General features: G+C 31.3%; 2 protein-coding genes across 2 annotated transcripts; both read right to left on the bottom strand.

Moving 5' to 3' along the window:
• Nucleotides 1–992: 992 nt before the first annotated feature.
• Nucleotides 993–4051, bottom strand: LOC136074597 (uncharacterized). The gene is made up of 3 exons (XM_065786932.1): nt 3712–4051; nt 3370–3612; nt 993–3196 (listed from the first exon to the last, which is right to left on the bottom strand). The coding sequence occupies exons 1-3, from the start codon at nt 4049–4051 to the stop codon at nt 993–995; spliced, it is 2787 nt and encodes a 928-aa protein (XP_065643004.1).
• Nucleotides 4052–24019: 19968 nt separating this feature from the next.
• Nucleotides 24020–24724, bottom strand: LOC136074596 (piggyBac transposable element-derived protein 2-like). Its single transcript, XM_065786931.1, has one exon. The coding sequence runs from the start codon at nt 24722–24724 to the stop codon at nt 24020–24022; it is 705 nt and encodes a 234-aa protein (XP_065643003.1).
• Nucleotides 24725–26958: the final 2234 nt, after the last annotated feature.

Below are 26958 nucleotides of genomic sequence, written 5' to 3'. Positions count from 1 at the left end.
TCGAATTGTTTTGAGTATATTTTTGGTGTGTTATACACATTTTTTCCATCAGTTATTGTTTTAATAGTTTTCTTTTTTTGATTACTTATTTCTATTTAAAACAAGGCTTTGGATGGTTTTTCGCTCTCTTTAACAACGAGTTGTTTTGTTCTTACAAAAACTCCCGTGTTGTTAAAGAGAGCTTTTTGGTCTTTTTTGAGCTGTTTTATTTTTTCAGTGTCTTTGTTTATTTTTTGTTTTTCAAAAGTAATTTTTTGAACTAACACTGTTTCTTGTTTTTTAAGTTCAAGTTTTTAAGTTCTGCTGTTTCCATGGCAATAATTTTTATTCGAGATTTTACAATGTTCCACCATTGATTGTTATGTTTGTATTTAAACTTTTTATTTCTTTGCTTTATAAAGTCCGTTCTTAGTTCATTTTTAAAGTTTCATCATTTAAAATACTGGTATTAAGGTGCCAGTATCCCGGCCCCGTTTTGCTTTTTCTTCATATATAATTTCGCAAAGTGCTGCGTCGTGATTACTTAACGTGCACTTGCAGTTGTTAAAATTATAATTACAGGCATAAATGCGGTGTAACCGACTTTGGTATGTCTTATCTTCTTTTTCATAAGTAAAGACTTGTTTTTGCGTGAATTGCGTCCCGAAGACGTCATTCACTTTATATTGTTGTTTAAACAGATTTAAATTTTTTAAGCCAACAAGCTGGTTTGTATTTAACATATATCCACCTTGTCGGTCTATACTTGGGTTTTCAACCATGGTAAATTCTCCTGTTAGCAGTAAAAAAAAACACACATTTACATGCTAACTTAATTTCTTAAAAAAACGCTCTTTATGACTCTGTGTGTTGGGCGCGTAGATATTATTTATTCTAAGATTTTTTTTTAATATGTATTTATTATTATTTTATTAAACACCCTCTGTAAATGTGTTTACAAGGTAAAAATACATAAAAATAGTTTAAGATATATAAAGAGAGAACAAAGTATATCACTTGGGAATGTTTTCTTCAAGAGTATTTTTAAAAATTGTTCGCTGTTGCTTTGCATTCCTACATTGAATTGCCTGGACTAAAATTTGATAAGTATCTTCAGGAATTATATTTTCTGAAATAATAATTTTCACTTTCTTTCTATCCTGGATTAAGTTTTTCATATTTATTTTATGGATCTTACATAATTCCTTTATATCAACTAAAAATGAATATTTTAATGAACAATAGTTAAGCTGAGAATTGATGATTTTAAAAGTTATTTTATTATTTAATAGACGGATAAATAGGTTTATTTTGTTTTGCTGTATGTAAGTCGATATCTCCTGAACTTTAAATAGAGAGTTTATATAGTTTTTGCTATACTTTGAGATATTAAAAAAAGACTTAACTGCATTTCTTCCAAGTTTATTAAGTCTTTGAGTTGTTGACTCTCTATTTTCACAGAGTTCCAGACCATGCGTTAGGTTCGGAACTGCTAACAATGCATATAACTGAATAATTGAAGATGGATGTACAAACCGAATACCAGATTGAATCAGAGTTTGCACTATTGTTTGGAAATTTGATACTCTATTGTTAATATTTGTTCTATTGAGTGAGGCAAAAATAGATTTTTGTGTATCCCAAATAAAGCCTACATGATTAAGTTTTTTATTTGGTATTATTTGATGGTCGTCTAGTGTTATCTTGCAATTAGTTAATTGTCTTTTTCTCGAAAGCAACAGTTCCGTTTTGACAGCATTGAGCTTTATGCCGTTTAAGTTATTGTAAATATTACACATTGTAATCAGCCTTTCCAGACCAGATAGAGTAGAGCTAAGAAGAATGATGTCGTCAGCATAAGCAACAACACCTGTAAAGTTTCCATGTATAGTAGTACCCACAAAGTTATCATTTTTTATAGTTTCGAGTAACTTTTCGGTGTATATGTTATATAGGTAGGGAGACAGAATGGATCCTTGTCTCACTCCTTGCTTAAGAGCAAATAAAACTGATTTGAAACCTAGGTAAGAGACAGTTGCACTACTTTTGTTGTATAAAGAAGATATAGTGTTAACTATTTGGAGAGGTAAGTTTTTATCAAAGTAAAGTTTATCAAAGAGAATGTCCCAGTTGCAGCTGTCAAAAGCTTTTTCAGCATCTAAAGAACATAAATAAATAGGCGAATTATTGTTGTTGTAATGCTTAATTGTTTCGCTTATAACAAATTCAGCATGCAAGGTCAAACTCTTACTATTGAAACCAAATTGAAGGGGATGTGTTTCTTTTATCTCAGGACTGATGAGTAAAATTAGGTATTCTAAAAGTTTCGTGAATATTGGAATAATACTGATACCTCGGTAGTTATTTGGATCGGTAAGTGATTTTTTATACGATTTGACAAGCGGTATAATAGTTGAAGTTGACATAGACGTAGGGGTCCATCCATGATTAATTGAAAAGTGAAAAAATTTTCTTATCCATTGCGTTAGTGTATCACACTGGGCATATTTTAAATGTTCTGCAGATATATTGAAATGATCGTGGCATTTATTCAATTTTAGGCAAGAAATAGCGACTTTTATATTTTCATCAGTAATAGCTATTTCATTAGGATTTTCACAAGGTGGAACTTGACGATAAATAGAACTATGATTTAACCTTTCAGTGTTTAATCGTTTTTCAAATATAGTAGCAAATTCTGCGGTAATCGATTCTTTATCTTTTTTATTGTTTATAGCAAAAAGTTTTGGATTGGAATTCTTTGTTATACTCTTAAAATCATTCCAAAAGTTTTTTGGGTTATTGTTTTTTAGTTTTTCAATTTTTATGTATTGGTAATATAGTTTATTGTTTTGGGCTGCTTTGACGGCTTTGCGGAAATTCTTTCGAGCAAAGAGGTATCGATTAAAGATAGAAGAGGTGGAGTCTTTTACGAATCCCGTTTCCCTCCATTTTTGAAAATAATGTGAAAGAATTTTTTTACTTCGAGTTAACTCAGGAGTCCACCAGGATTTTGAATAATCAGATCGTTTTTTCGACTTTAAGTGTTCTCTTAGAGCCCATGCTCCACTGTTAGTAATAGTAGTATAGATTTGGTCAAGTTCATTTTCGAAATTACCAATAAGGTTAAGATTATTATAACTTGTATTTAAGTGATCCTTATATAAGTTTATAAAGTCTAGATTATTCCAGAGATATCTTGGAATGCTAATATCCTCTGTTATTTTATTTATATTTTCTTGATAATATTGACCTTTCAGTCCAATTAAAATTGATAGCGGCAAGTGATCACTTGCATTTTGAAAAGAAGGAGGATTAACGATACATATACTAGAAGATATTATATACTATAAGATATATATACTAGAAGAGATGTATGCTTTGAAATACCTATATGATCAATATACGATGAGTTTGGTAATGTAAGATGTCGATAAGTAATTACAGGACCAGACCCTTTAGTTACATCGACTAATTCTAATTCGTTTGATTCAATAAATTCAGATAAAATCAAAGAATAATTATTTCTCTTAGAGCTAGTTCTTTCTAATAGATCGTATATTCCATTCGGAAATGACTGAAAATCTCCAAGTATAATTACTTTGTCATTACCCTTATGACTATTTATAATTCCTTTAAGTATGTCTAATTGACTTTTGTATTTTTATAATGATGTTTGATTGTTTCGTGAAGAGGTTAGATAAATGCCAACTACAATAATGTCGGTATAACCATGTTGTAATTTTATTGCAAATATATTGTCATCTTCGTAAATAGATATAATGTTTTGAAATTGATGTTTTCGTATGAAAGAGGCATTTCCACCAAAAGGTCGACCCTGTTCATGTTTATTTGCCTGGCTGAAATATAATGAGTGGGAGTTTTTACAGATGTTTTTGATTATAGGATATTCGAGTTTTGATACCCAGTGTTCGCACAAAAATGTAAAGTCATGAGAAATTATTAGGGTCTCAGTAAATTTAATATTTGTTTTAAGTCCCTGACAATTAAAGGTACACAAGCTAAACGTTTTTAGAAGATTTTCTTCCTTTAATATGTTATTTAAAGCCATTTTAATTAGGAATCTTTTTTCTGGTTCAAGTTAGATACAAAATGCTGTTCCACATCACAAAATATGCGTCTTTTTCGAAACGGTTTAATAATGATATTATTATCCCATAATGAAGGGTTGAAAATTTTATATTTTTCTGAAATACCTATAGAAACTCTATATAATCTATTAAATTCATTTTCTCTGTTTAATGTAATTGATATAGGTGTGATACCTAATTCAGTTTCCATATACCGTTGAAGCTGTCCTTCGTTGATTTGGTTGCTTACACCACCTATAAAAACTTCAAAATTACGAATTATTCGATTACCAGCAATAGTTTCATTTCCCGGAGTTTTTTTTCCAAATATAGGCTCCAATAATTTATGTTTTTTTTCGAAGGGTAGAATAATTGTTTGGCGGGTAGGTTTATTATTTTTGCCAACTAAAATAAAACTAATTGAATTATTATCAATATTTGAAAGTTTTTCTTTAAATCCAAATATTGATTGTTTAGTTTTATCTATAGCCTGTTGTTTTTGAGCCGCAACCTTTGCATATGTTTTGACATGATGTAATTGACTTTCTGTATACTTATTTGCCATCGGTTTTCCAAAAGGTTGTTGAAAAATATCTTTTGCAACATTTGCGGTGAATTTGGAATTTTTATTTTTATTTAGCGTATGGTAATTAAAAAGCTTATTTTCATATTAGGCATTAAAATCAGATTTTACGTTTTCAGTATTTGATACTTTAGGAATATTTTCAAGCAATTTACCGCAAGACTTATTGACGTTTTGTGTAGCTTCAGTGATAGATTTTGAACACGTGTTTTTATGATGTGGATTTGAACTACTATTTATGTTTTGACTTGGTTGATTTTTAAGAAAAAAAAGTTTATTGTTTGATACTTTTAGATCTTGAATAAGTTCATTTTGCATAATTATCTTTTCTTTTAACAAACCTAATTCCACTTTTATTTCTATATTTTCGATCTGGATTGATTTTGAAATTCGTAATAAATCTTTTAATGATGAAGTAAGAAACTTATTGTCCACATGCGCAAGTTCTATATTCTTACAAGAGATTATGGTCTTTAAAATCTCTTTGTGCAACTGATTTTCGCATGAAGTTATCGAAAAAATAATTATATCTTCTAAACACTTGGTTGTTTTGTACCGTTTGCGAAGATTTTTATCCAATGGGTTTTCTGAGTCTAACGTAATGTTAATCTCTTTGAATTGTTCACTCCTAAAGCTATCCAGTACTACAAAAACCAAACGTTCACGGAGACTTCTTATTATGCTTTCTTTCACCATGTTTAAATTTTGTATTATAATATCTTTCGGGTGTGAACATATCTCTTCTAAATTCTTCAAAAAATTGCATTCGAATGTGTTTAAGTCTGAGTTCAGATATACAAATATCTCACAAAGGGTGCGTGGTGCCATGTCGTATTTAAGTGTTATTCAATGATTAGTTCCACTTTAACAATAATCTTCATTATAATAAATATAAGAGTTTAATAATTTTTTTTTTTTTTAAAAAAAAATTCACGTCTTACTCAAGCAATGCGCAAAAGACACAAATAAAGTTATATTGACAGCAAGAATTCTTTCATGTTTATCTTGTGTAATATTTTCAATTTTAATATCTTTTTTAAAAAGAATAGCAACACCACATTTGTGGCTGTTAGCGCTATTCCATATTGGTGTTCCATTTGTTTTAGTTTTCCATTCTTTAGCCCATTTAATAGCCGTCTCGTCGGTACAGTGGGTTTCTTGGACACAGTAAACATCATGATTTTGTAAAAAGTTCATAGTATTTTTTCGTATGGCCGCGTTATTAAGGCCATTTACGTTGTTTGTAAGAATTTTTACTGTCATAAAAATACAATAGAATTTTGAATACGCACGCTGTAGAACAAAAGAAATTCTTTTTTAATCAAAACTTTTCAATTATTTTCTGTTCACTGAGGCGTAAACAAAACTTTTCAATTTTTTTCTGTTCACTGAGGCCTAAAGTTTTTGCATTTTTAAAACTTGAATATTCAAAAAAGTTAAAAATACTCGTTGAAATTAAATAAAAGTATTAAAAGTAGATAGTAAAATGAAATAACTTAAATGTCGTTTGAAATCGCCAATTCTTCCGATTCCAACATTTTGCTTACCATGAATTTTATATCTACGTTTTCCTCGGCCATCTTTTTGCCAGTCGTCTCGAAATAAAACTGTTTCCTTTTGTTTGATAACTGCTGTTTCTCATTAGCATCGTCGAGTTCGATATCATTTTCCTCACAGAATACTTTCTGATAAATTTTTGTTTTTTCATCGCATTTCGATTTGTTTTCGTTAGATAGATTGTTTATGAATCTTTCATTTTCAGTAGGAGGTGATGGTGGAACTTGTGTACTACTTATTATTGTTAATGATGGTACTGTCTCATCTACAGTAAACTCATCAGCGGAATTTTTTTCTTCAGCAATTCTCATTGTTATATTAGCAATCGTTTCATGCGTTTCAATTTTTTTTTCTCGTCGTCATTCTTCAGTTTGATTTCCTCCTGTCCGTTAAGTTTGGTTCGGACAGAGTATCCAAGTAAATTTAGAAATTTTGGTATTGGAGTATGTAGTTCCTCCATTATGGCGACTAGAATGCCACTATAATATTGGACGCCTTTGGCAGTTGTCTGCATTACAAGTCGTGAAATGATGTGTTTTCCATACCCCATGTTTTGAAGGATTTGACCGACATTGAGCATTTTGGCTTTTATGGGAAAGCCAAATACAGATACGTGGGTTTGTTGTTTTCTTTCTGGTTGATCAACTAACGGTTTTCTGTAGAAGTTAGATTTGTTAAAAATATGATGGAATCCTAAAATATCCAATCCATTTTCGAGGAGAACTAATTTTGCTCTGTCAGTTTTCATCACGATTTCCAAGGTGTTGATTTTATTGATAAATTAGAGACCCTCCAAGTGTTCATCAAGGTTTAATTTTTCAAAGACAACAATCACTTCTCCAGCATCCAAGTTGCACTGAATGCTGCATAATAGTGTTTTAGTTAAAGGTCTTTTTTTGTAAGTAATGTTGGTTTTAGCTACTTGAGCATAGTTGTTAGGTTTACTTTTGGTTTTACTAGTAACTTCGACAAAATCCTCGTCGTCACTATAATCTAATGATATCTCAGGAATCGCTTCCCCATTCGCAACTTTTTCAATTTTCTTTACTAAGATTGATGTTTCTTCTTTAATTAATTCATCATCATTTTAATCAGGTATGGGATTTTCAATGTTTTTATTTGTAGTTTTGAAAAAAACTGTTTTTAATTTTTCTTCGGACGCCATCTTAAGTTTCGTCAATTTAAGCTCTTCTTGCCTACCTTATTTTTTTTTTTTAAGATAATAAATATATTTCAATAAAACTGAATTTACAATTGGGGACAAATTTACATGTTTGGGTGGGTTTTTTCGTGATATTTATACATAAGGTTTTTTTTTTTTTTTTTTTGTGCATGCTTTCTTCATGAGCAGACGTGTTTTTTCAGTGTAAAATAAAAAAAATAAAAAAAAATAAAAAAAAAAGAAAAAACCTTTTTTAAGAAAACGTTGAATATATATTATATATATTGATTAATAATGGCTATTACAATGGATCAAGTAAAAAAAACGATACAAAAAATGTTTAAAGAATTTAAGAACGAAATAGACGAAATGATGAAGCAACATGAAAAAAACGTGTTAAACATATTAAGCGCAAACACGAAAATCATATACGATAGATTAGATAAAGTAGATTTGAAGGTTAATCAGCATGCAAAACAAATAAAGATAATGGAAAAAGACGTAGAAGAAATCAAAAGAAGCTTAAATTTTCACGAACACCTTTTTGAAGAAAAAATTAAGACAGCTATTACTTCTCAGGAAAAAAAACAAACATCTCACATTGAAAAGCAAAATCATAATTCCGACTATCATAAAATAAAAAGTAAACTAAGAGAGATGGAGGATAGATCTCGCAGAAACAATTTAAGGGTAGACGGGATAAAAGAAAACGAAGGTGAAACGTGGATTGAAAGCGAATTAAAAGTCAGTAAAGTTTTTGAAGAACATTTGGGGTTAACAAATATTAGGATTGAAAGAGCTCATAGAACTGGTCAGAGAGATTTAAACAAACCCAGAACAATTGTATTAAAACTGTTAGATTATAAAGATAAAGTTGAAATTTAAAAAAAAACATCTCAATTAAAAGGTAAAAATATTTATATTAACGAAGATTTTTGTGCCGAAACTGTCACAATTAGGAAAGCGCTACGGGAACAAATGAAAGTTGAACGAGCAGCCGGAAAATATGCATTCATCTCTTACGATAAGTTGATCATTCGGGATTGGGCTGCGAACAAAAAGTAAAATATTATTTTCGTAACATTTATATTTACTTATTTATTTATATTTTGTTTTACTTTCTATATGTTACTTTGCTTTATTAATTATTTTAAATTTTACTTATAAAAATGGAGGTCAATCTTTCATTTAATTTTAGTGATGAGAATGGTAGTGATAATAACTATTTTAATGGAAAAAATTTAGAAAGCGAGTATTATTCAATTTTTGAATCTACTAAATATCTCTGTCAGAACAAAAAAAACTTTTCTATATTACATGTAAACATTCGAAGTATTAACAAAAATTTTGAAAATCTTAGACTCTTATTGCATCAAATACACCACGAATTTCAAATAATTTGTATTACGGAAACTTGGCTTAAAACCAATGGAAAAAATTCAAATCTTGAATTAAGTAATTACGTATCAGTTCACCAACCGCGTTTTAACTACGCTGGTGGTGGTGTTGGTATTTTTGTTCACAAATCAATAAACTTTATTTTACGTAATGATCTTAATGTTAATGAGTCGCTGTGCATAGAAATCATAAACGAAACCACCAAAAACATTGTAATCAATTCTATTTACAGACAACCATCTGGTAGTTTAAAAAAATTTAAAACTTATTTAAGCAGTTTTTTAACCAAAATTAGCTTAACACGGAAACATGTTTACTTGGCTTGTGATTTTAACTTAAACTTGCTTAATTATGCTTCAAATAAAAATGTTCAATATTTTTTAGATACTTTAACCCAATATAATCTATTACCAACAATAAATAAGTCAACGAGAATAACTAAGACTACATCTTCATTACTTGATAATATAGTTACTAACAATTTTCATAATTGTCGTTTAGGTTCGGGCATAATCAAAACTGATTTAACAGATCACTTTCCAATATTCTTAATTACTGATAACATTACCCAAACTAATCCTCCCTCGAACTCTACAATTTTAATGCGACAGATCAATGAAAACTCCTTTTTGTATTTTCGAACTCTTTTATCAGAAAATCTCGATTTGAATCTTATTTTACAATCCCATGAAGTCAATAATGCATATGAACTATTTTTAACACAATTCTGTAAACAGTATGACATAGCATTTCCTGTTAAAAAATTAGTTATAAAATGCAAGTCTCTTCTAAATCCCTGGATGACCAAGGGTCTAATAAAATCGTCTAAAAAACAAAACAAAAACTATATGTTAAATATTTAAGGCATAAAACATATAAAAATGAAATAAACTACAAAAAATATAAAAACTTATTTGAAAAAACAAAAAAACATTCTAAAAAAATTTATTATGCAAAGTTGCTAGAAAAAACCAACGGCGACACTAAAAAAACGTGGAATATAATTAAACAAATAATTGGTAAAAATAAATGTGTAAAAAATAATCTCCCCCAAAAGCTTTTAACTGACGGGGTAATGACTTACGATAAAAATAAATAGCTGAAAAACTTAACTCATTTTTTCTTGAAGTAGGGCCAAACTTGGCGAGTAAAATTCCGCCAAGTACCATAGAGTTTGAATCTTATATCAAACTGTGAATACTATTATGGAAGAATCTAATTTAAATCTAAGCGAGTCAAGAAATGCTTTTAATAGTCTTAAAAGTAATAAAAGTGCCGGCATTGACAAAATTAGTGTAAATGTTGTTAAATCAGTTTACGATATCATTGAACCGTCATTATTTCATATTTTTAACCTTTCATTAAAACTAGGTGTTGTGCCAAAAAAACTTAAAGTTGCCGTAATCACTCCAATTTTTAAATCTGGTGACGAAACTAATATTTCCAACTACAGACCAATTTCCGTCTTACCTTGCTTCTCAAAATTATTGGAAAGAATTATGTATAACAGACTTTATAACTATTTGATGTCAAACAGTTTGGTGTACAGTAAACAATTTGGGTTTAAAAAAGATAATTCAACTAACCAAGCGGTAATTGAACTGATTAATCATGTAACAAATGCATTCAATAATGACTATTTTACCTTAGGAGTTTTTATTGATCTGTCAAAAGCCTTTGACACTGTTAACCATAAGATACTTATAAAAAAACTGGAACTCTATGGAGTAAGAAATAAAAATTTACTTTGGTTTAAAGATTATCTAGCAAACAGGTCACAATGTATTATTTATAAAAAAACTGATAAAGAAAAACACATAGCTTGTGGTGTGCCCCAAGGTTCAATCTTAGGACCATTATTATTTTTATTGTATATGAATGATTTGTACTTAGCATCAAATATTTTAAATGTTATATTGTTTGCAGACGACTGCAATTCCGACAAAAACATAAAAGTTCTCTTTAATATATTTAATAAAGAACTATTAAAAATAAACGAGTGGTTTACAGGTGATAGGCTTTCGTTAAATGTAGAAAAAACTAAATTTATCTTATTCTCCAAACCTAGTAAAGGTGATGATGTTCCTCTAAAATTACCTAATCTTATAATCAATAAAACATTTATTAAAAGGGAACCAATCGTTAATTACATAAAATTAAATAAACCACATATAAAATACATAGAAAACAAAATCTCAATAAATATTTCCATATTATATAAAACTAAACCATATCTTAACACTGCTTCCTTAAAAAAAATATACTTTTCATTTATTCATAGTTTTATCTCGTACTGTAATATTGTATGGGGTAGTACTAATTATAGTAAATTAAAAAAACTTTATAGTAAGCAAAAACACGCATGCAGGATTGTATTTGGTGCACACAAAACATTTCATTGCGAACCTTTTTAAAGGAAGCTTGGTGCCCTAAGTATCTATAAACTTAATATACACCAGGTTCTACAATTCATGTTTAAAATAAAACGTGGGCTTTCTCCTATTGTGTTTAAGTCTTACTTTTGTGAAATCTCGCACAAGTATCCTACTAAATTTTCAATTAACAAATTCATTGTACCAAAAACTAATTTAAAACTAGGTTCTTACCAAATTCAATATCGTGGACCGTTTCTGTGGAAACATTTTTTAAAATTTATTACAAAAAAAAATAATATTCAAAACATCTCTTTGGAACAATTCAGGAAAGAATCTAAGAGTCTCTTATTGCAAAATGACCTTGATTTAAAATATCTCTTTTAAAATAAATAATATAAATTATCTAAAAAATAGGTATTGACACTACTTCTCTTTTGTTACTGTTTTATTTATATTTAACTTTTGTTAATTTTTGATATATTGCATTATATTTCAACACTTATATTTATATTGTGACTAACGTGTAAAATGCTTATTATGTACTTTGCTACTTTTCTTTTTTTATATATAAGCTGACGATTTTTTTTCAATGTAAATGGGGCTCGATGATAAGACAGTTTATGTCTTCTGCTTTCTCCAGCTCTCTTATTTGCTAACACGATTTATTTCATTGTAAATTTTAATATACGGCAAATATATATTAAAAAAAAAAAAAAAAAAAAATTTAGCATCTTTATAAATATAATGCCGTAGAGTTATTAATAAACAAAAATATATATATATATATATGTTGCGTTAGCATAAATTCTTTATTTATTAGTTTTTCATTTATATTTGATTTATTCAAGTTTAAAAAAAGGGTCTTTAAACCAATGTTTTTTTAAGCAGTATCAAATTAAAAAAATCTCCCCTTTAAAAAAAACCTCCCCCTTTAAAAAAAAAAGTATACTAATATATATAAATCTTCCACATAAGGTTTAATAATAAGGACATTAAAACAAATCTTATATTGTGCTCGCGCGACTACTAATATGTAAATATATCAAGCTATACAGTTGCATAAATAAAAAATAAAAGATATATATTTATGCCTAATAAATAATTATAAAAGAAAAAAACATACGCATGTCCTTCGCACCAAGTGGTTACACTAGACATGCTCAGACTCGTGGTTTAAATAATAAAATATCGTTGCAATTAACCCACGACCGCATAATATAATTACACCAAATGGCTAGGGTCACCAAATGGCTAGGGTCTGCCGTTTTTCGTGATTAATAATGGTTGAAGACCTAAATTTTTTGATGTTAACTAAGTAATCGAGACCTAAAATTCACCATTTTTTAAATGGTGAATGTTAAGTCTTGATTTTTATTTTCGCTTATAGCGTTATTTATTGAAAACATTTTATGAAATTTTATTTTATGAAATGTTATTTTCTCTGGAGTATTTATTATATTGTATTGACAAGATACATTTAATTTCTTTTAGTATATTTTCTACAACTCTTGTTGCAGGTATAGTTTTATTTTCTTTTAGTTTGGAGTTCCTACATCTTCATATTTCTAATGTTATAATATAAGTTAAAGTATTTATTATTTTTGCGCTGTGGTCTTTTCTTCGCAGCTCCTCTGTGTTTATTAAAGAGGGGGCTTAAACCGAGTTGAAAGATGTTTTAGGCATTAGCTTTTCATATATAATTCTCATTCATCTCCACACAGCTCTTGCCGTGCTGCAGAAGATAAAGGGGTGAAGAGTATCTTGCACCCGGTTACATGTTTTGCAGTTTGAGTTTCCATGGAATTGTCCATGCTTTACTCTACAGAAGTTTGTCTTTTCTAAAGAGGGGAGGGAGTTTGTAAAAATATGTCAATGTGTATTCTTACTAGTTCCCTGAGCTTAGGAGTCAAAGCTCTTTTCCCAGATTTGTTTCCAGGAAGTGTCTTTTAGAACTTTGCTTCCCATCTCAATTGTTTTAGTTTTAGGTTTTGTGAGTGATGCTAAAGATTTCAACATCACTCCTTACTTTTTCTATCGCATCTTTATAGTAAAAGGAAAGCACGCTTAAGGATTTCGGGGTGCTGTTCCCAGTAAGAAATAACCACTGTGGATATTACCTTTTTGCTAAGTTGGTTAGCGAGTATGATAAGAATTAGTTTTTTAGGAAGCATCCGAATTTTTATATTGGAAAGGCGTTTGCCACGAACCATAGCTTGGACAGAGCAAGGGTTTTAATAAATATTCCTTTGCATTTAAAAAAAATGTTTCTGTACTTAAAGGTTTGGATTTTTTTTTGGAAGTTTTTAAATGCATTTTGCAGGTTTAGCCTGCAAGTATAGGCTAAATCTGTGTTGAAAGTGATTCCAAGAATTTTTACACCTGTTCCGTTAGACCATTTCAGATTAAATTTTTTTTGTTTTAGTACTTTTAGCGTGTTTTCATAGTTTCAGTAGTTGATTCCCCTTAAAGCTAGAGCTTTTGTTTTGTTTATATTAATGCTCGAGCCAAAGCGTATTTGAATTTTTCTAGTATATTGAACGCTTCAGCTATCGAATGGGGACTTCTAACGAAGAAACTTGTGTCGTCTGCATACTGCGAGACTTTCGAGTTTAATTTTTTACCTGACAGAGGAATGCCGTCAATGAGTTTGCTGTTCTTAAACTCAAGCGCCAGTGTTTCCACAACCGGACAGTATAACATGAGTGAAATAGGGTCGCCCTGACGGACGCCTCTCTCTATTTTAAAGGGTTCGCTCATGTATCCGTTATTTGTTACAATAGATTGAGTTTGTTTTATTGATTGTTTAATTGCTGTAATAAATTTTTTGCCTAAATTATGTTTTTTAAGGACTTTAAATAAAAAGGATCTATCAATTTTGTCGTAAGCTTTTTCCTGGACGATTGTTATCGGGCAGTTTTCTATATTTTTCATAGTGCAGCTTTCTATTTTTTTTATCGGGCAGCTTTCTATATTTTTAATAGTTTTTGTATAGTGGATTAAATCTCTTATAAGAAATATATTCGAAAATATATTTCAATCGGGTACTGAGCACGTTTGTAACTGCCCGAGCAAGATTGGTAGTACTTTTGATAATCTTGGTGCGAGCGCTTTTGTTGCTATTTTGTAGTCGGCGCTTAAAAGTGAGATTGGTCGCCAGTTTTGCATCAGGGTTAAATCCCCATCTTTTGGTAGAAGGCTTAAAAGGGCCGTATTTTGCGACCAAGTTAGTTCCTTATCTTTTTTTGTATCTATCTTTGTGCATTCAGGAGGGCAGTGAGCTCCTCACCGTAGATATCCCGCTTTTGTTGGTAAATTTCTACAGGTAAGCCATCAATGCCCGGAGCTTTTCCTTACTTAAAGATTTTGCTGCGATATACAATTCTTGGCTGCTAAACTCAATGTTAAGGAAGCCGTTCTGGTCATCGCTTAAAACATTTTTAATGTTGGCCAAAAACGGTTCTTGCATTTCCGTATTTAAAACATCTTTTTTATATAGACTTTTGTAATAGTTTCTAATTGCTTTTAGTATGTTTTGAGTGTCTTTATGCATTTTATTACTATTATTTATTTGTTTAACAGTTTTCTTTTTTTGATTACTTATTCCTATTTAAAGCAGATCTTCTATAGGTTTTTCGCTCTCTTCAACAACGAGTTGATTTGTTATAACAAAAACTCGTGTGTTGTTAAAGAAAGTGTTTGGCTCTTTTTTGAGCTGATTAATTTTTTCATTGTCTTTGTTTTTTTTCTGCTTTTCAATTTAAATTTTTGGATTAAAAATAGCTTTTATTTTTTTTGTTCGAGTTTCTTTAATTTAAATGTTTCCATTAGTGTTCGGCACAAATTCAAATAGTTTGATCAAATATGCGTCAAATGTTTGAAATGGCCCAATTCAAATCTTCCTATTTTGAATTTAGATCAAATTCAAATCTTTCCAAGATTTGATGTATATTTGAACGTTATTTAACTTATTTCATTTATTAATTTTAGTTATCTGAATCTATAAATTTTATTCATATTGCAGCATTTGTTACTATTTCTCACACATTACAGCTTCTTTTATTCTTTTTAATCCAACCAAGACTTCAAGCACTGGCAAGCTTGAATGGTATCTGCAGAGAGAAGATTTCTTTTGTCAGTAATAAGATTCTTTCCTAATGAGAAGAGCCTTTCTGATGATACAGATGTAGCAGGAATGGCCAGGTAATCTCTGGCCATTCTGGATAGGTTTGGATATTTGTCAGATCGAGATTTCCACCAAAGTAATATGTTGCTATTATTGCCGCCATCTATCTTACTTGTATCATTACAATAGTTTTCAAACTCATTACATGGGTTTGATGAAACACGCGATTTGAACGGGGTATATTTTGAAACGTTTTGAATGCTTGTAGCAGTTGTACCATTGCTTGGGGCATAATTGATTTGATATTCACAATTGACTGTGTCCATAATCTTTGTATACGACTCGCTGTTTGCGCCCTTATCATTTTTGTAATATTCAATACCAAATCTTGGGTCCAGGACAGTGCAGATAGTAAAGCAGTCACTAGTCAAATTATAATATTTTGAAATTTTTGCGAGCGCTGCAACTGTAGAGCGGTGTAGATTATCTTCAGGGCTGGTTTTTGTGGTCATCCATTCAGTAATGTGATCCAAAAGAATATTAAAGAGAGGAACCACCAAAGACAATGTGGAATATGAATCACCACTAATGAGCTGGGTAAATTCCTTGAATGGTTCAAGATACAAAACAATTGTTTCAAACCTGTTCCAAACATCTGCTGAAATTGATAGACAACAGTCTGGATTGTTTGCAGTTGAGTCAAAATCGCAAAAATACGCAATGAAACCAACTTTTAATTCCATTGCTCGTTTAAGCATATTAGCTGTTGAGTTCCATCCTGTAGGGACATCAAGTATTGGTTTTAAGGTGCAATTTGATTGCTGGAAACCTTTGAACCTAGAATATGATTGAGGACTGGATCGGATTTTTTTAATTCCTGTTCTAAGTTTTACAAGATCATCTTTCAAAACATCCAAACCTGCTTGCGCGCCCAAATTCAGCACATGAGCAAAACACCGGATATGCTCAAAGGTGGTTTTAATTTCGTACTTGGAATTTAAAATATCCATAAATGAATTATTATTGGAAGCATTATCTAAGGTAATGCCCATTCCTTTGCTTGTAAGACCGAATTCAATCAAAACTGACAAGAATGCATTAGATAAATTTGAACCTGAATGGGAATCAGGCAAGGATTTGAAATCAAGAGTTTTGGCATGTAGGTTCCAGTCTTTGTCAATGTAATGAGCCGTTATGCCCATAAAAGCAATGTTGTTGGGTGATGTCCTGCAGTCAGTGGTGAATGAAACCTTTGAGTCAAGATTCAAAAAAAGGGTCTTTAGCAATTGTTTTTTGGTGTTGTAAGTGTCCATTATCTGGCGTTTTAATTGGCGCGCACTAATGATTGACAAATTTGGTTTCAGTAGAGTGAGTAGTTTACGAAAGTGGCTGGACTCTACCTCATTAAATGATTGATCATTCTTGACAATCCAGCTAACTAAGTATTCATTGAATAGATCAGAATAAACGATTGGTGTCATTATCATGTCATCTAAACGTCGTTGCTTTGGTTCTCTGTCCCCAAGTAATTTGCTTTTGTGTTGAGAATTTAAATGGTTCATTAGATTTGTTGTCCCACCTTTATTGTAAGCATACTTGTTCTTGTGCTTTGGACAATGCTGGCATATGGCCTTGGTTTTATCATGCTCATCAACTGTGAAACGATCCCATACAATTGATTGTGAACGTTTGGTGGTTTTTGTAACAGAAAAAGATTCGGGTTCTGGATTATCCGACATAATTAGGAATGTAATATATATTTCTGAAATAGATACATTTCAAGGTTGTTTACAAATAGTAAATATACTAATATTAAGTAAACACCTAATGAAAATGATTAAAATAATAATGGTTTAAATAATAAAAATAATATTAATAATAATGATAACAATAATAATAATTATATATAAGTCACTTGTCTTTATAAATACAATAGTTACATAAACAAAGTTAGACAGTTACAAACAGTTAAAACTGATAAAACGTAAAAGTAAACAATGACATATAGCAACTATTATAATGAAAAATAATTAATGAAAATAAGAATAACGAATATTAAAATAAATTTGAATTTGAATACACGACGGAAAATACAAACAATAGACAAACATACAAGACAATATACAAAAACGCACAGAAAATTAATAAAATTAAAAAAAAAAAATTCTTTGCTTTCAAGCAAGCCATTATTATATTTTTTTATTATTTTCTTTTTTCGAATGATTGTTTCTTCCAATGAATGTTTTTCGATTCGTTATTGTTTTACTTTTTCCATTTTTATTGTGGTTAAATTGTATTTGCAATTTTTTCTTTTGATTTTTACATATATTTTTTTCTACGTTTTTTCTTTTAATCTTGTACTTTGTTTACATTTCTTTTCTTTTTTTCTTTCTCTATGCTCTTTACTTTCTCTTTAATATTAACAAACTTTAATTAAAAACTCTTTTTTTTTTTTTTTTTTTTTCCGTTATTGAAAGGCGACCGCCATTCCGGAAACCACTGCAAAGACCCCGGAATAAAGTGATATATATGTTTGAGGGCCTGTAAAATTTGGCGTTTTTTTTTCAAACGCAAAAATTGAGAACAAAGTGAATATTTGAAAATCAAATCCAAATCCTCCAGATATTTGTCAAATCAAATTCAAATCTATCCCCTCAAAGAACAGTTCAAATTCAAATCTTTAAAGGTTTGACGTATATTTGATTTTGCCGAACACTAGTTTCCATAGCTATACTTTTTATTCGGGATTTCACAATATCCCACCATTGGTTGTTATTTTTGTATTTAAAATTTCTGTTTTTTTTGCTTTTCAAAATCTGTTTTTTAGTTTATTTTCAAACATTTCATCACCTAAAATATTAGTGTTAAGGTGCCAGTATCCTGGCCGTCTTTTCTTTGTATGTTCAAAACTCATTTCGCAGAGTGCGGCGCCGTGATCACTTAGAAGATTTTTAACAAACGCGCACTTGCAATCATTATGATTAGAATTAGAGGCGTAAATGCGGTCTAGCCGACTTCGGATTGTTTTATCCTCTTTTTCATATGTAAAGACTTGTTCATGCGTGCATTGCGTCCTGAAGACGTCATCCACTTTATGTAGTTGTTTAAATTGACTTAAGTTTTTTGAACCAATTAGGTGGTTTAAGTTTAACATATCTCCACCTTGCCGGTCTATACTTGGGTTTTCAACCATATTAAAGTCTCCACTTAAAATTTAAAAATCACACATATTTACATGTTTATTTAATTTCTTAAAAAAGCGCTCTTTATGACTGTGGATATTTGGCGCGTAAATGTATATTTTTCTTAATTTATTTTTATTCAATGTTATAGTGACAGCAATATTTCTTCCTTGTTTATCTTGGATAATATTTTCAATTATAATATTTTTTTTAAAAAGAATAGCTACACCACATTGGTGACTGTTATCTCTATTACATATTGATGTTCCATTTGTTTTGTTTTTTCATTCTTTAGCCCATTCAATAGCCGTTTTATCGGTACTGTGGGTTTCTTGGACGCAATAAATTTCATAATTTAGATTTAAAAAAAAATTTATAGTATTTTTTCGTTTGGCCGTGTTATTAAGGCCATTTACGTTGTTTGTAAGAATTTTTACTGTCATACTAATTGAACAAAAGAATTATTTAAAAACGCACGCGCTTTTAAATAAAAGAAATTCTTGTTGAATTGAATTTTTAATTATTTCGGGTTCACTGAGGCGTCAATTTTAAAATTTTGCATTTTTAAACGTGAACTTTTGGTTAAGTTAAAAATACTCGTTAAAAAAATAAAATAAAACAATTAAATAAGAAATTTTAAATAATTCACTTACGTGCCTCCAGAAATAACCATTTCTTCTACCTTAAGCTCGTCGTCGTTCCTCCTAAAATCGATATCGATTTTCTCTTCTGCTTTTTTTTTTCCACGAGTATCGAAGTAGTATTGTTTTCTTTTGTTACATTTCGTCTTTTTGGTTTTTATGATTTTCCTTTTGTGTATCTTTAGTGGTTTTGTCTTCCTGCATTTCCGTTTTTATTTTGTCGGTAGAAATTTTAAGTATTTTTTGAAGAGGTGTTTTCAATTTCTACGTTGGTTGTGGGCAATTCATTTTTTGCCATATTCTCAACGTCCAAATTTAATGTTGTCGCAACAGGTTTTACTGTTGCCTCCTCTCTTTTGTTTTCAGCATCCTGCCCTGTGTGCATTGTTCGCACAGAATAACCGAGGATGTTTAATAATTTTGGGATCGGAGTTGGCATGTCCTCCAGCACTGTAACAAGAATGCCACTGTAGAACTCTCTACCTTTAGGAGCTCTTCTCATTACAGGTCGCGTAAGGACATGCTTTCCATATCCACGTTCCTCGAATATTCTGCCAATTTTTCATTTTTTGCCTCTAGAGGAAGACCAAATACAGACACATGTGTCTGAGTTAGTCTATTCACCAGAGGTTTACGGTAGTGACTCAATTTTTGGAAAATATGGTGGAAACCCAAAATATCCAGTCCTCTTTCGAGGAGTATCAGTTTTGCTTTCAAATCTTCGTCGATGTTTCTTTTTTCAAGTGCATTTAAAACACCGTTAATGTTCATACGTGTTTGAACAGGACTCAGAAGGGTTCTGTTAGAAGGTTTCTTATTGTTATTTGATTGCTGCTGTGCAGTATTAGCATAGCTTTTCTTCGGTAATGTATTAACTTTCTGAATTTTTTTCATTTCGTCATCGCTGTCTACCTCAACGTCATCTCTTGAATCTAAGTCTATCCTAACAATCATCGCACCACTTGCGACAGCATTTATTTTCCTTAATAGAATCGATGTCTCGTCTTCTAGAACTTTATCTTCATTCGATTTAATTTCATCGAAAATGTTTTGAGTTTTAGTTTTGAAAAAAACTGTTTATGCTTTTTTTCGGACGCCATCTTTTTTTAACTTTAAAACCGCTGGTAAAAACACGTCCGATCGACTACCTTATTTTTTTTTAAATTTTTTTTTTATATATTTCAATAAAATAATATACAACTTTCAGTTATTTACAAGTGAGGGGGTTTTCTCCGTAATATATGTTTACAAAAATCAAAATATTTAGTCAAAAATGTAACGTTAGTTTTACAAAGAGTTTGGGTATAATAAAATTTTACAAGGTTGTTGAAGGGTTGGGTTTACAGTATGAGGGAGTAGGGTTTCGTAATATATATTCTCAAAAATAACAATTTGGCGCCATTTTAAATCCTTCGCCATAGGATTTACAGTATTATCAAAGTTATTTTACAGAGTTAAAAATGTTTGGGAGAAGAGTTCTTTTAAAGTATGAGTATAGTTATCAGTTTTGATATAAAAAAGTTAAAATATTTTTAAAAATATTTTTTAAAATTTTAAAACCCTGGTAATATTTTTAACTTGTTTTTATTATTTTTTTAATAAAGAAACGGTAATGTTTTTAAATAATAAATTTGATTGGACTACCAATATAGGATTAAATCAATCTATACAGTTGTATATTTATATATATGTAAATAAAAAATATAAGAAAAGATGATCGTGGTTTAAATAATAAAATCGTGGCGATTAACCCACGACCTTAAAAAATAAACACTCAACCTTCGCCATATCTGGATGGCTAGGGTCATGCACTCATTCACACATATTCGTGGGTTAAATAATAAAATCGTGGCGATTAACCCACGACCTTAAAATAAATACACACAACCTTCGCTGTTACTGGACGGCTCGTATTTAATAATGGTTGAAGATCCATATTTTATTCGAAATTTTTTTTTGTGTGGTCGGGACCTACAATTCACTACATTATCGTATAGTGAATGTTAAGTCCTGATGATTGTTCATGCTTATTGCATTATTACCTGAAAATATTTCTTGAATTTTTTTAATAATGTTTTCTCTGGAGTACTTATTATATTGTATTGTCCATATATATTTAATTTCCTTTAGTATATTTTCTACAACTATTTTTGCCGGTGTAGTTTTTCTACATCTCCATAATTCCGTTGTTATGAGATGCGTTAAGGTGTTTATTATTTTAGCTTTATGGTCTTTTTTCGGCAGATCCTCTACGTTTATTAAAAAGAGGGCATGTACCGAATTAAAGGGTTTTTGAGGAATTATTTTTTCATAGATTATACTTAGGGATTTCCATACCGCCCTCGCTTTGGTGCAAAAGATAAAGGGTTGGAGTGTGTCTTCCACACGGTGACATGTTTTGCAGTTTGGGTTTCCGTGGAATTGTCCACGTTTAGTTTTCCAGGAATTTGTTTTTTCTAACGTGGGTGGGGAGTTTGTAAGAATCCGCCAAAACGTATTCTTATTGGTCCCTAGCATATGTGAATCGAAATTCCTATCCCAGATCTTCTCCCAGGGAACTCTCTTTTGAAGTTTCGCTTCCCATCTCAGTTGTATTAGTTTTAAATTTAAATTTTCTTTTTGTTTTGTAGAATGTGTGTAGATATTTATTGTTGTTTTGTGGGTGATGTTGAAGATCTTAACATGGTTTCAAAATTTTACCGAAAACGTCTTTATAGTAAAGAGGGAGATCATACAATGATTTTGGGTTACTGTTTCCAGTAAGAAATAACCATTGTGGGTATTTGGTTTTGGCTAGGATAGTTAGGGAGTATGCTAAGTAATAATTTTTTAAGAAACACCCATGGTGACATGGGTCGGCTTCTTTTATTTGTAATAAATATTTTATTCTGATGGCTATACATTGGTTATACGCGTCTATAATGCCTAAACCCCCTTATTTACGGGTAACTTAGGTATGTCCCTTTTAATGGGTTTTTAAATGTTTTCCTAGATTAAATTTTTCTAGAACTTTAAACAAGAAATCTCTATCAATTTTGTCGAAAGCTTTTTCTTGATCAATTGTGATCAGGCAGCTTTCGATGTTTTCTTCATTTGTATATTGAATTATGTCTCTTACAAGAGAAATATTCAAAAATATGTTTCTCTCTGGCACCGAGCACGTTTGCGAGGGTTCCAGTAAGAGTTGCAGTACTTTAGAGAGTCTTAACGCAAGCGCTTTTGTTGCAATTTTGTAATCAGCGCATAAAAGTGAAATTTGTCGCCAATTTAACATTGAGTTCAAGTCTCCATCTTTTGGCAAAAGACTAATTAAGGCCGTCTTTTGTGACCAGGTTATTTCATTTTCGGTATTAAAGAAAATATCGTTTAGCAGGGCAGTGAGCTCCTCGCCATAGACATCCCAGTATTTCTGGTATAGTTCTACTGGCAAGCCATTTATGCCAGGCGTTTTACCCTTATTTAATGAATTTGCTGCATTAAGGAGTTCCTGTCTACTAAATTTTATGTTTAGAAAGCCGTTATGGTTATCATTTAAAGCATTTTTTATATTTGCTAGAAAATCTTCTTGCTTTTCGTTATTCAGCATTTCTATTTTATATAATTTTTTGTAAAAACCTCTAATTGTTGTAAGTATATTTTTGGTATCTCTATGTATTATATTTCCATCGTTTATTTTTTTAAAGAAAAAGATTATTTAGTTCTTTTTTAAGCTGCGTAATTTTTATATTGTCAATGTTTGTTTTCCGTTTTTCAAGATCAATTTTTTTGGAAAATATTGCCTCTTGTTTTTTTAGTTCGAGTTTATTTAGTTTAGCCGTTTCCATGGTAATACTTTTTATTCGGGATTTCACAATATCCCACCATTGGTTGTTATTTTTGTATTGAAAACATTTTGTTTTTTTGCTTTTCAAAGTCTAATTTTAGTTTATTTTTAAAAGTTTCATCATCTAAAATGTTGGTATTAAGATGCCAATATCTTGGCCCTCTTTTGTTTGTATGTTCAAAGCTCACTTCGCAAAGTGCCGCATTGTGATCGCTTAAAAAGTTTTTTAAAAACGCGCATTTACAATTATTGAGATTATAATTAGAGGCATAAATGCGGTCTAATCTTTTTTTTTATAAGTAAAAACTTGTTTACGCGTGAATTTCATTCTGAAGACGTTATTCACTTTATATAGTTGTTTAAATTGATTAAGATTTTTTGAGCCGACTAGGTGGTTTAGGTTTACCTTTGTCCTTCACCTTGTCGATTGATACTTGGATTTTCAACCATATTAAAGTCTCCAGTTAAAAATAAAAATCATTCTTATTTGCATGTTTAATTAACTTCTTAAAAAAATGCTCCTTATAGCTATGCGTGTTTGGCGCGTAAATGTTTATTACTCTTAGTTTATTTTTTTCCAAAGTTATAGTGGCAGCAAGAATTTTTCCTTGTTTATCTTGTGTAGTTTTTTTGATTTTAAAATCTTTTTTAACCCATATAAACCTATGATTTTTAAGATGTGTTTCTTGTCTTTATTTGGTGTGATTTAGGTCCAAATGAACAATACTCATCAACTGTTTCATAATTTTTTATATACATAAGTGAATATAGGTGAAAATATAGGTGTCAGTTTAAACTGACGCTAGCTGCAGGAGGGTAAAGGTAATTCTCACGTGTCATATTTGGTTATGACAAGAAGAATAGTCAAACTCTGAAACCAGGAATCACATGGCAATGTTTACTGATGCAGCATAACTCACAGTGACGTTTTATAACTGTTATTAATTATTTCACAAGGCCACCTAGCGAGTGAAAACTGCCCGTTCAGAAACAACGAAATGGATGCAAAAAATATCATGAACTTTTAAATAGCACATAATAACTGTAGTGTCACATTAATGTTAAGTTGCAAAGACTATATTGCATTGACAAAAACAGGCATCAGTTATTTGCAATGGAATGCCTTAAAGCAACCAGGATGCAGTCCCACATTGCACTTCTCACAGTAGAAGACTGATGTGCCTTTGCAGCCGAGTGCCACACATCGACGCTGTGTACCCTTAGCAATCCAGTGATCTGTAGCATCTGTGCGTACTTCAGTAAGTACTCGCTGATCAACTGCTACACGAGGTGGCAGATACGGCACTGAATTCTTCTTCATTGATAGTGTCTGCACATAGGTTTGTGCAATCTGACGTCGAAATGACAGCAGATCATGCTCCGGGGCGCCAGGTATTTTCTCCTGCATACGGTACAGCTGGAAGGCGTTTTGAATGGCCAAATCAACACAAAATAATGGCCAATACCATTTCTTTGATCGGTGCTGAATCATATAGCAAGCTAGATTGTGGTCTAGGTGGTCCACACCGCCCATCCCATAATTGTACAGTTGTATTACTGAAGGCTGATCAACGTCTATGCGCTTCTTTTGTGCTGATGAATATCTCTTAGCTTTGCGAAGTGGTGCGACACCAGCGTAAGTTGATGCGACTGTCACAACCTTACTGTCATGCCAGCGTACCAAGCATACATTAGTCTTTTGATCCAGGGCAACGTCATGCGAGCCACGAGGCAGCTTGTCCATTGCTTTAATGTTTTTCAATGGCGCACCTTCAGTTCGGTTAGAACGGAGAGTGCCCGTGGCGGCCATTCCTCTATCCGCTAGTAAGCGCAACAGTCGTGGGCTGGTAAAGAGGTTGTCAAACACAATGTGAAAGAAATTACCGTGACGTTTTGGTAAATTTTTTGTGAGATTGACCACCACCGATCCACCGAGGCCCAGATCTTTATCTGTCGTGCCGGCACCTTGTTATGGGTAGAAATTGATTACATATACCAAACGAGTTGCTGCCACCCACATCTAATACCCGAACTTGATGGGTTTGCCATGGATGTATTGCTTTGCACCGTGTTTTCCGTAATAAGGGATCATACTTTCGTCGATGCTGATGATTTGTTCAGGCTGAAAGTTTGCCAGGCAAGCAGCATTGATGGACTGGATAAGAGGGCGGACTTTGGCAAACCTGTCAGTCATATCAAGTTCGTTGTTATTGGCAAAATGTATATTACTCATTATGGAACTGAATTTATTGCGTGACATAGCGGCCGACACCATGGAATTGTGTACATCACCGCAGTTTCCCAATACATAGGGCGACGAGGCAGAGGAGCATAGCCGCTTATTAGGAGAATCGATAAGAAAAGCTTGAGTGATGTAATGTCCAGATCAAAATTGTTATGGCTTTTTTGAGCAGCGTTATCTTTGCTTTCGTTGCATTTGAGGAAACTCAAGATAATTTCCTAGAGCAATGATATTTTTCCAGAGTATTTCTGAAATGAATAGACAACTTTTGCACCCCCAGGCTAAACGAATTGTAAAAAAAACTAAAATTCACTCCACCCTAATATATATATATTGCAAAAACTGTTCTGAGCTTATAATATTACATCGTGGCTATTACCCCACGTGTATTTTATTTTACCTTAAATAAAATACACACAACCTTTGCCATCACCGGATAGCTCGGGTCATGTAGTCGTTGTATCAAATGTGGTTGAAGACCCATTTACTCTTAACTTGATTGAGACCTACATTTCACTACCGTCTAGATCGTGAATGTTAAGTCACGATTTTTACTGTCGCATATTGCATTGTTTATAGAAAATAATAGGTGAAACTTTACAACATTGTTTTCTCTAAGGTATTTGTTATATTTTATTTTCCAAATATACTTTATCTCTCTAAATAAATTTTCTACAATTCTTGTTGCGAATATGTTTTGGTTTTCTTAAAGTTTTAAGTTTCTACTTTTCCACAATTGTGTTGTAATTATGTTAGTTAAAGTTGTTACAAGTTTTGCTTTTTTATCGTTTTTGGGTAGGTCTTCGATGTTCAATAAAAATAGGGCGTGGACAGAGTTAAAAGGTTTGCAAGGGATTAGTTTTTCATATATGTGTCTCAATTTTTTCCACACAGTTCTAGCTTTTGTACAGAAAATAAAGGGATGCAGGGTATCCTCCTCACGATTGCAGGTTTTACAGTTAGAGTTTCCGTGATATTGGCCCCTTTTCACTCGCCAACTGTTTGTTTTTTGTAAGGTTGGCAATGAATTAGTGAAAATTCGCCATTGAGTATTTTTACTGGTACCCTTTGCATACGAGTTAAAGTTTCTGTACCAGATCTCTTTCCGAGGGAGATCTTTTTGGAACTTTGCGTTCCAGTACAGTTGCACTAGTTTTATGGCTCTATTTCCATCTTGATTTAGTAAATGTACGTAAATGTATTATGTATTTTTATGTACAATTTGGAATAATTTCAAATCATTTTTATTGTTTCCTACCAAGTCTTTATAGAAAAAAGGGAAGGTATTTAAAGATTTGGGACTGTTGTTATCGGTTAAATAAAGCCATTGTGGATGTTCTGTTCTTGCAAGATTTGTTAACGGGTAAGACAAAAAATATTCTTGTAAATAATAGCTCTCGTGAGGATTGTTAAGTTCCTTCTTTTGAAAAAGGTATTTTAGTCGAATTGCGAGTGATTGTTTTTGCATGTCTAAAATTCCCAAACCTCCCTTATCTATTGGAAGTTTAAGGTTTTCTCTTTTAACTGGTTCAGCATTTAAGCTTTGCCAGAGATAAACAGATATTTCCTTGTTTATTATTTTTCGTCATGCTTTGAGGTCGGAAAAACATTAGCTATGAACCATGCCTTTGATAACGCAAGAGTGTTCACGAAAACTCCCCTACATTTCAACGACACGCTTCTTTAATTTAAATTCGAAAGTTTTTTCTTAAAATTAGCTATCGCTTTTTGGCTAGTTTAGTCTTGCTGTATAAGCAAGGTCAATATGGAACGTTGATCCTAGTATTTTTATACCCGTTAAG

Source organism: Hydra vulgaris, chromosome 01 (assembly GCF_038396675.1).
Source record: "Hydra vulgaris chromosome 01, alternate assembly HydraT2T_AEP".
Lineage (NCBI taxonomy): Eukaryota > Metazoa > Cnidaria > Hydrozoa > Anthoathecata > Hydridae > Hydra > Hydra vulgaris.
The sequence above is the reverse complement of the archived record's forward strand: the minus strand, read 5'-3'. Positions and strand labels throughout refer to the sequence as shown.

Excerpts from the sequence above, each read along its gene's own strand:
- LOC136074597 (XM_065786932.1), bottom strand. The coding sequence starts at position 4,051 with ATGGCTTTAAATAACATATTAAAGGAAGAAAATCTTCTAAAAACGTTT. Across the intron at positions 3,613-3,711 it reads TGCAATAAAATTACAACATG|GAATTATAAATAGTCATAAG; the intron begins GTTATACCGACA and ends ACATACTTAAAG. Across the intron at positions 3,197-3,369 it reads ATCGTATATTGATCATATAG|AGGATATTAGCATTCCAAGA; the intron begins GTATTTCAAAGC and ends ATAAAATAACAG.
- LOC136074596 (XM_065786931.1), bottom strand. The coding sequence starts at position 24,724 with ATGGCCGCCACGGGCACTCTCCGTTCTAACCGAACTGAAGGTGCGCCA.